This window comes from Dendrobium catenatum, unplaced genomic scaffold (assembly GCF_001605985.2).
Source record: "Dendrobium catenatum unplaced genomic scaffold, ASM160598v2 fragScaff_scaffold_501, whole genome shotgun sequence".
NCBI lineage: Eukaryota > Viridiplantae > Streptophyta > Magnoliopsida > Asparagales > Orchidaceae > Dendrobium > Dendrobium catenatum.
The window spans coordinates 1,247,396-1,257,972 of NW_021318963.1; the positions used below are offsets into that span (position 1 = coordinate 1,247,396).

Here is a 10,577-nt window from a genome sequence, read left to right on the forward strand (position 1 = left end):
GATTTTTTTAAAAACCGCCGTAAATCAATACTTAACCTCCGGCCCAGGCCACCGGTAATGATTGAATTTCCTGTAGTGATTATTATTTTTTGAAACCCCCACATCAATTTATATAAATCGAGATATTACATTTGGGATCAATTTTACATTACAATTATAGTTGAGGAAATATTTTGGCTAATTTTTTTATAATTAATGAAATAAAATTGATAATATGCACTCTGAAATTAAATTGATCACACATTAATAATTTAAGAAATAATTTGAAATTTAATATATTTACACATCAAAACAAAATTTTTTTTTATTAACGAGAAATTCGGATATCTAAATATCATTTCATTATGCGGTCTCCCATACGCTTGATGATCCATCCATCATCCATGATGCTCAGGATCGATGGTGTCACATACCATGATACCATAAACTCCATCGAGAATATTTTTATCATAAGAAAAAATAATAATTTATTTAAATTATTTATACCATGCGTCGCTTTCGGAAGTAATTGAGGCGGGAAGCCCGAGGCGAAGAGCGGGAAATTGAAAGCTCGGAGCGGAGTGGTGGAGAAAAGCGAGCTGTCTCCTGCAGCAGCGCGCCTTATCCCTTTCATTTGTTTTTCGTTTTTTTTCCCCTCCATTAGGAACAATAAGCTTCAGATCTCTTCGGCCATTTTGATCTCCCGCCGGCAAAGTTGAGGGAATGTCTGTGGCGATCGAGTGCTTTTCGATCCGGTAAGGGCTTCCTGCGTTGGGTGTATCTTTTCTTTTTTTTTTCTTTGCCAAGTTGAATTTGCTGATCTGAGCTCGTGCGATTTGGTTTTTGACTTTTTAAGGGAGTATGCGGAGAGGATGAGAAGGATTGACATGGGGAAATGCTGGCCGTTTGGAAGGGAGGTAAAAGTTTGTTCGTTACCGCCGATTTCGTTGAGGAAATTCCGATGGTGGGCAGATGAGCTCGAGTCTGAGCGAGGCGATGGTGAGGCGGCGAAGGTGAGCCTTGAGGAGGAGGATGTTTGTCCAACTCCGGCGAGGCTTGGGGGAAGAGCGAAGCAGAAGGTGCCGAAGAAGAGGTCCATTGTCGAGATCTTTGCGGTGGCGCCTCAGATCGAGGCAGTTGAAGAGGACGACGACGGGAAGGATGAGGAGAGAGAAGATCTCGGCAATGGGGAACGGGAAGAGGTACTAGAAAGGGCAGAAGGAAATGTAGTATTTGATTTTGTTAAAGAAGTGCAAGAAAGAAATCACCAAGGACATGCGGTAATAAGAAGAAAACAAATTCGGTTGAAGCGAATTAAAAAACAAAAGCAAAAGAAGATAATTGCATCGAAAAAGGTTCGTGATTCAAACTCATTTACTAATTTTCATCCCCATTTACCAATTTCTGACAGTGTGAAAGTAGTAAGTGGAACAGTAGATGCTCTCATTCGTATTTTTGTTGATAATTTCGCGGTAGAGGTGGTTTTGTATTTTACTTTGCTGGTACGACTATAGTTGTAGCTTTATTTCGTGGTGGGGGAGATCATTGTACAGGGGTTCGCAGAGATAGTGGTAGTTTTGATTCCTTGTTAGGGGAAATGTTGCATAAAAGAGTGGGGTACTGCATTGAAGTGTAGGCGGGATGGTCCTCTCTTCTGTAAATATATTCTCCTGCATGTGCGCCTTCTTGTTGTTATGCTTTTACTTTTTTTTTGCTCATTGTTGGCCATTTAAAATCAATAACACTCATTATGATTCATTGCCTTTAGATTTTTTTTTTTCACCATATCATCATATATCATTTAAGAAATATTTGTAGAAATTTTTTACATTAAGTGAACGGTAAAAATAGCGCATATTGAACATATTGTTTTTTTTATATATATATATTGAACATATTGTATTGAATGATATGCTTAAATGATTTAGGGTGTAATAAAAAGTAGAAAATGAATCAATAATATAATAAGATAAATTTAATCTTGAAGGATTAGCAAGAAGAAATAAGTAGAACACGTATACCTTGATAGAGTCTTTGTAACATTTTTTGTTTTTTCAAAACAACATTAGTATCACATGTAACATCTTTGTGGGGGCGTATGTGAAATGAGGATTTAATCGATCTCATAAGCTGGCAAACTGTCATTTTGACTTTTGTTTTCATGTGTTGTACCTTCTTTTCCCAGTCATGGCATTGGGATTGGGATTGGGAAGACTTTTTCTCACAATTATTTATTTAGGGTATCTCCAACCCAAAATCCACTTTCCACTCTAGAATACAGTAAAACTCTAAATGCGGTAATTCGTCTCCAATCGAACTCCACTTCGCTTCATCTTGCTGCCAAAGGTCACTATCTTTCTCTTTTTTCGCATGCTTTTTCGGCAAATCCTGAACACAGAAAATTAAAATAGCGTGTGTGAATATTGGCGTCGCACTGTTCACTCCCGGAGAATAGCGTGCGAAACGACGTTCGGTTGGATCGTTTAGCGGACGACAATGACATGTAAGCCGTTCGATTACGGATGATCTTAGCTTCTACGATTTTAAACTACAATTTTAAGAAATCTTCATTTTTGTTGCATGCTTTTCTGTTAGAGTGTGAATTATATTGGAAATAAAATTGTGCTGTTCATCTGAAAATGTCTAGATTCATTAATTCCACCCCAATTGCACCCGCCGGCTCCATTGCCGCCGACCTCCTCCCGTCCAGTTCCACCCGTCCACCTCCTCTTCCAGCCCGTCCTTCCCCTCCTGCACAAATCCCGGTTTCCAAATTGCAATCTCCCTCCAAATTGTTGGGATCCAATTTAGGAAAGTTTTGGAATAAATTCCAATTTTAAATTTAAAATTTTATTGGAAATTTATTTCAGAAAATTTAAATGCAAATCCAAGTTTGGCAACCCAATTTCCCCCCTCAAATCTCTCCCTCTCTCTCCAGCATTGCCGCCGGCCTCATTAATGGGATTTTCCATTGATTAGGCAATCAATCCCCCTCCCATCCTCTTGATTTGTTTGAAATTCAAATCAAGCCTAATTGGCTCACCTCCACGTCATACACAAAAGGAATTGAAACTTATTTCAGTTTCAATTTACAAAAATCTGCTCCTTTGTTCCCTACCGCCGGCTCCCTTAATATTCCCCATAATTGAAATTTCAATTAATGTCTTAATTACATTAATTGCAATTTCAAATCTCTAAACTTTCCTTCCTAATAGTCTAAACTGAAATCAAATTTCAATTGTGCACACCCAGCCCGCCCCTCTCCTCCTTGCTCTACCGCCGGCCTACCCTCTCCCTTAGCCAAGCCGCCGTTCCACCCTTCCTCCTTGGAAGATCTTGCTTGCGGCGACTTTCCGGATCCCCTCCAATAATGCATGGACGTACCGGAGTGGAATTACGGTTTTGAGTACGACGACAACGGGAGGGTCGACATCCTCCGATCACAATTCTTCGACGTCGGATTTGACTTCGACGATACCGTCGAAGAATATTTGGCCCGCATCGTGCCGACACTCATAAAATCAATCGACGAACACTTCTCCGACTACACGTGGCTCATCGAAGGTCGATCTACCGTGCCCCCTCCACCTCCGAGATCTTCTTCCACGGCAACGTTCCTTGGCGCTTCCATCTTAGTGGCAACTTCCATGCTAGTTTGGACAATCTTCCGCCGTTCAACTTAGTCTTCGTAGGAAGAGAGTGCTAAAGACCTCAAAGTGTGAACAACTTGGTATTAATCGCGGGATTTTTTATTTACTAGCTATTGTGTTATGTTTTCTTTTTGCAATTGCTTAAAAGACTTGGCTCTCTTGTTGTAGTTTCTTTGCCTAGCATATTGAACACCGCGAATGATTTATAATTGACTTAACTTTGACGCATGATTAAATAATTTGAGAAGCTGAAATTTAATTCTCGTTTTAAATTCTTGTGTAACTCTCCAACGCATCACATCAATAATGTTTCTCAAAATCTCTACCCCAATGATTAAGATTATGGCTTAGATTCTTCACTCTATTTCAAATATAGATTTTTTATATGCGTACGAGTAAAAATGCCAAGTCATTAATCCTCATTGACACATTTAAGCTTTTGGGTCATTAAAAGCTTGACAATTGGTGCATCAAATCCAACTTTGGACACTTTGGAGTTTGGTCCATCCTCCTTCCTATATTTTGACAATAATAAAAAATAGTATGATATATGGGATTCACAAGTTGCATTGAAAACTTGATCTCAATCGAAACAAAGATTGATACGATCATGCAACATTGTAAGAAAAAAAATGGGATTTTTGACGAAATTTCCAATGGAAACGTAGTGGTGATCAGAAATTCCACTGGTGCATCGCGAGCATTTTATGGAGATATTCCCAACCACTTCCCACTGTAAATTTTGATGAAAATATAATTACTTATTTTAAGATTTCTAGCGAACATTTCTATCGAAATTATTTAATGAATTATTTATCTTCTTCCCATCACATCTCTCAAAGCTCTTGACCTTTTGAGCCTCGTGAGTGTACTGCGTCAATTTGGGGTCATTTTTATTTTGATTTCTTCGATTAATCTTCCGTGGATCGGAAGATAAATCTCATTATCTATATTATTTTTCAATCAATTTAAGATTTTGTCTATTAGTTTTTATAATTTAGGCTTTTAAAGTTTAGGGAGTTGGGTTTAAATTAAAAATAAATGTTTATATTTTGATTTGGATTACAAATATATTTTGAGAAATCATTATATTTTACTTTAAATGTAAGTTATATCCCATTGACCTACATATGTTTTCATATGTTGGATCTAATTGAAATTTTAGGTGAAATATTTGTTTAGTATATTTATATTTTTGTTAGATGTTAGTGATAATTTTGTTTAAAATTTTATGGTTAGAATTAAAGGGTTGTTTGCTTTAAAGTAAAAGAGGTGTAATTAACATATTTCAATGTACGTTTTGAAAATATTGGTCTTTAGTTTGAAATAAAAGAATTGCATAAATCTTTTTTGAAGTATTTAGATTTATATGAACTTTACCTGCTAACTAAAACTATGTCAAGTAAATTTCAATTTTATAGAAATACAACATATACATGTAAATTATGTCCAGAAAATTTATACATTGATGCGGGCGACGATTGGTGGCCGACGGTGGAGATCTGTGGGGGGGTGACAATGATAGTAGTGCAATGTAATTTGGTTGCCTCGAAAATAGTTCCATTTAAAATTGAATGAGTTTAATTTACTTCAAAAATAAACTAAAATAATTCACACTATATTTATAATATTTTATGTTGTATTCGTTCTTCAACGAACCGAACATTAATATTTTTAAAACTCCTATAAAAGAAATATTGTGCAGCCAAATCCAATCAAACAACCCAATCTTAAGATAAATATAAAAATTTTATAGCTCATACTGGGCAGTACGAGTTCAAACTTCGCCCCTCTTTGAACGGCCGCTCGCCGCAATACACCGCTACCTGGAGAACGCTGTGCCCGCTCCTTGCTCCTCACAGCACACCGCGCTCGCTCCCCGATGCTGGCGGCGACTGCGCCTTCCCGCTCACCGTTGCCCGTCGCTCGTCAAGGCCACGAGTTTCACGGGTCTTCTCTTTGTTCTCGCTTGAGATCGATGCCGCTCCTCCGATCCCTCACAGTCCTCCACTTCTCTAATGGCTACCTCCGTGCTGCCTCTCATTCTAGACCTCCCATTGGCCGGCTTCTCATTGTTTCTCTCACCTCACAGCGGCGCATTTTAGTCTTCCCACAGGCCATTCGCTCCTCTCTTCTACTTTCAAACTCCGATGTCAATCCATCTCTTTTGCCATTTATGACTTTGATGCAGTTCATCTCCACGTTCCTAGCCTTATTATGTGGAGCTGGACTTAATTCCATTTGGTTTCTTAGGGTTTCCTTTGGCTCGTCTCCCTTTTGTCCGTGTTCCCTGCCATCAACATATTTAATTATTTCCATCATATCAGTTAATCTACATCATACTTGCTATATTAGTTTTTGGCAAATTAATATAAGTTGATGTTGCCAATATCATTTTCTCTGAAGCACCTTTAGCTCTTATTTTAATTGAAATAGACATGTCCGCACTTTCAGATTCGGAGATGTAATTTGACACTTCTTATTTTAGTCATTATTGTTAGCAAAAATTGAAATTCGAGGGTTTGTCAGTCTTTCAAAATTTTTATCATGACTGTTATTAGCTTTAAAGTTCATCCAAAAATAGATAAAATAATCCTTTAATGATCATATTGCACGTACCAATTTGTTAGAAGATGTTCCCTTAGCTTTTTCCTCCTAGAATATTCTCATCCTATGAAAATTATTCTAGATTCCTCTTACGAGTCTCTCTATATGACTATATGTCTTTCCCTGTTATTGTAGGTTTGTTGGATGTCACTAATGACTAATTATTCTGTGTGGACACATGACAGAGAGAATTGTCCGAATTAATTTGTTGTGCTTTTATTGTCGGCCTTTTGTTGTGCTCTTATAAAAGGGCATTAGAAGAGCAACAAATATTTAATATTTACTAAATAATTGAATATGTGCTACGTTTTTTCTGAGTATTTGCAAAACCAAAGTAAAAGGGCAATAAAAACATATTCATAATTGAATATTTGATGCTTTTTACAAAAATGCAGCAAAAAGACAGTAAAACATAAAAAATTCGGATGATTCTCTTGTCCGGTATCCACATAGAATAATTTCTGTTAGAAATACCTCGAGTCCTCTGTATCCTCATATTTGATTGTTGGGCCTACTAATATTTTTGGAGCTGTATCCAAAACAATTTGGGGCCTATAGATTGAAGTTCGTTCATAAACTTACTCTATTTTAGTATCCTTGCATTATTCTCATCACAAATCTTCCAACTTTGTCATGATCTCACTTTTTCTTTTGTTTAAATTTATCTGTAAACTGGTAAGGTAATTTCTCTTCTTATTTTAAATTTTTTTTGAGAATATAATTTGTGGGGCTTAAGATTATGTTATTTTTTTTGACTCATTTTTATGTTTTCAAGGCTAATTAAAGGTATAAAATTTTGAGCATTTTTTCCATATTTTTTGAATTATGATTGATGAATATTATATTAAATGATTGAAGGAAAAAGATGAAGAAGTTTTAAATTTTCGGCGAATTTATCCATATAAAAAACCAAAAAGAACAACACAACAAATTCCCTGCAAAAGAACTTAAGAATAGTAAATAGGTAATAATGATGTTGAAAAAAGTAGGAGGCAAGAAGAGAGTCGTAGTCTTATCCTCCATAATACTTAGCTGCCTCGATCGTGTGGAGTTTGTGGTTTCGGACCAGTCCAGTTTATATTCGCTACAACAGCACGGTGGGTCTTAAACTTCTCCTCTAAGGTGCTTTTACCCGTTCTGTGTGGAAGACTGGAAGCATGGTATATTGAGGATTAATTAGAACGCTTTTAATTCTTAGTTCCTTCAAATTTAACTTTATCCCATGAATTTATTCCAATATTTTACTTTCATATTTGATGCTTTTTATTCCATTATAATTTGTTGGTATTTCTATTTGTTTCTTTTCTCATTTAGTTAAAGATGACTTGATAGTTAAAATAGATAGATAACCCTGGTAAATATGTGTTGTCTCTTCTCTCTCAGGTTAAATCTCGTAGGTCCAAATCGCCATCTGCTGGTCTAGTCTCACCCATCTCAAGGAAAACTAAATTAAAGGATCCCATAAGCGAACATACAAAGAAGAAAAGAGCACAAATATCAAAAACTCGAAAAAATTTGAAGTCCATCAGGGCTTCAACGTGTTCTGGTAAAAAGCCTGATGATTGCGGAAAGGCTCCTCCTCTTCGTAGCATTCTTAAGAACCGGATTACTTCAAATAAAAATACAACAGTGCTGGCAAGGAGGATTCGTGGCCATCATATAAATTCTTGTGGTGAATTAATAAAGCATGTGTCTTTTTCGGATAAGGATGACATAAAGAATGCTGCTCCGAAGGAGTTGCCTCAGTTGCAGACCGTTTGCAAAGTGTTATTCTCTGATGCCTTGGCTGCATCAGCTGCCAATAAAAATTCTAGCAAAGGTGAAAAACATTCAGTTGCTGTTGAGGGGCCTCAGCTGGAAATGGAAAATGTCGACGTTTCTACAAGTTCCATACGGTTGGCAGATAGACCGGGTGGTGAGAAAAGCCATTCTAGTGATCTTTATGGTCTTACAGCCAGTGTTGTAGATCCTAACAGTATTAACTGCCCCGATAAAAGCAAGAACAAATTTGAAAATTCTGATTTGAACAAGAACATGCAAGTGCATAGTAGTTTGAGCTGCCCCATGGCTACTGACTCAATTTCCATACATTGTCGTCCAGATTCAAGCAACAAAAAGATAGCAGATTCTAGTTACATTGAGGATTTGTCTTCAAATATTAGAAATCATGTCCAAAGAAGTACTTCAAATACACCAGCCATCAGTCGTAATTCTTTTCACTGTAGAATTTGTGCTCCAAGATCTGATTCAACTTATTCACAGACGGTAACAAGAAATTCAGCTATGCAGCCTTTAAGATCGTCTATTGTAAGCACCATGCTAAGTAATAATGATAGCTCACAGCCATCCACTGTGCCAAACATTACAGAAAGTAGGCCAGCTTGTCTTTCTTCAAAGCACTTTTTGAGCAGCAATTGCTCCTCTGTTGGCTCAATGAAGTTCATGGAACTGATGCAGGCATCAGATCCAATGTTTTTCAGTAGGGACAAGATCACCAACGAGGATATTATTAGCTTACCTCTTAACTCGCAAGGAGAACTTGTCAAGTTTAATAATCCTTTTACGAAGCAAGCATTCCATTGCTCTGTAATTCCTACTCATATGGAGCCTATGAGAAAAGTAACTCAAGAAAATATGAAAGAGAGGTTAATTCCTAGAGAATCACTCTATGCTAGAAATATGTCACTAGTTCTACCTAAACAGTATTGCAGTTCTGAAAATCATCTCACATCAGGCCATAATATTTCTGAGTTACAAAATCATGAAGGAATGGAAGCCGAGAAACTTGAGCCTGTTCAAATTAAAGATCCTTACAAGGGTTCTTTCAATTCATGCAAAATACAAAATTGTCATTGCCGGATAGACAGATCGACCATTGATGTTGCTCCTCAACCAACTATGCGCTTGATGGGTACCACTGTCACCATAGGTGAAATTAGCAAAGAGAGAAAGAGTTTTGATAATGTGAAAGCTTGGGCTGGAAAGAAAATCACAACTGATCAATTGCCTGAGCAGGACAAGTTCAAGCCCTCTGCTCTATGGGCATCACAAGAAAAACTTTTACTATCTTCACGAGATCACCAGAGCCTGCATCACATTCTTCCATTAGTTAGGCCAAATTTTGATCTCCATCAATCACAAATGGCCTTTGGACTTCCCTCCACCAATGTTAATCATATCCACCCTTCACAGCCATATCTACATCTGACACAACAGCCATTGGTTCATTGCAATCCACAAATAGTACCATTTATTCGTTATCCTACTCCGTATCCTGGGACTAACTTTCTTTTCCACCCTTCACCATCCTCCCAATCACTGATCGCTTTGCCAGTTTATAATATCCAAACTGGCTCAGCTACTTCAGCTTCTTTTGTACCAGGCTATTCAGTGAGCGCATCCATTTCTGCGAACAATTCCAACCAAGTTAGCAGGGATCAAAGCGCTTGGAACCATGGCCATAAAATGAAGAGAAGATTGGCAGAAAAAGGTCAGGAATTCATCAGACCATTAAAGAAGGCTCATGTAATTTTTCCTGTTAAATCTTGTTCTTTTTCAAGACCAGTAGGGAGGGGACAAAATAATATGTTCCATCCAAGAAATATTGGAGCTTCTACTGGAGTGCTTCGTCATGGCTACGAAGCAAGAAATCTGAACACACAATTCTCAGGTTTTAAGAACGATGAGTACAGACGTTTCATTGAATCTAATTCTAAATATCACAGAGGGATGAAATCCAGTCAAAATATGAAGACAAGCAGTTCTAATACCATATATAAATCACAAGTAGGACTTGCCAAATTGAGAGCAGGGGCAAAGCATGTTCTTAAACCATGTAGAAATTCCGACTATAAAAGCTCTAAACTGGTTCATTCAGCTATTCCTTTAGTAACTGGTGATGCTTCTAGTAGAAATGTGGTTTCTCATAAAAAACTTGAAGAAATTTATAGTTTTTAGTGTATATTTTAGCCTGGGGGAACCTAGGATCCTTCGACCAAGGTTTACTTTGTCCCATTAAAGTCCATGAAGGGCAAAAGCTAGGATGTTTCTGAAATGGTACTTTTGTGATGTTTATGGGGAGCCTTGAATGATTGATGGTTGACCTATGACAATTATTTGTGAAGCAATCTTTATTATATCATACTGTTTTTTTTCATTTATCATATGTATCTTCAAGGCAATTAGATTAAAAATTTGTTTGGAATGATTTTTTTACTACTTCTTGAAGCAGCTGTTTAGTAAAAAAATTAAATTTTTTTACTAGAAAGCTACTTTAAAAAGCAGTAAGAAAGCCGCCCCAAACGAATCCTAAGTGAGTGCTTTAATTCCTCGTCCAATATT

At 37.1% G+C, this 10,577-nt stretch overlaps 1 protein-coding gene across 2 annotated transcripts; it reads left to right on the forward strand.

Moving 5' to 3' along the window:
• Nucleotides 1-633: 633 nt before the first annotated feature.
• Nucleotides 634-10,324, forward strand: LOC110095328. Of its 2 annotated transcripts, XM_028694553.1 has the most exons (3): nt 634-734; nt 836-1,334; nt 7,620-10,324. In XM_028694553.1, exons 1-3 carry the CDS (start codon nt 703-705, stop codon nt 10,191-10,193), a joined length of 3,105 nt encoding a protein of 1,034 aa, XP_028550386.1. In that variant the 5' UTR covers nt 634-702; the 3' UTR covers nt 10,194-10,324. The 2 variants fall into 2 exon arrangements, with proteins under 2 accessions (XP_028550386.1, XP_028550387.1); XM_028694554.1 differs by lacking the exons at nt 634-734; nt 836-1,334 and adding an exon at nt 6,762-7,396.
• Nucleotides 10,325-10,577: the final 253 nt, after the last annotated feature.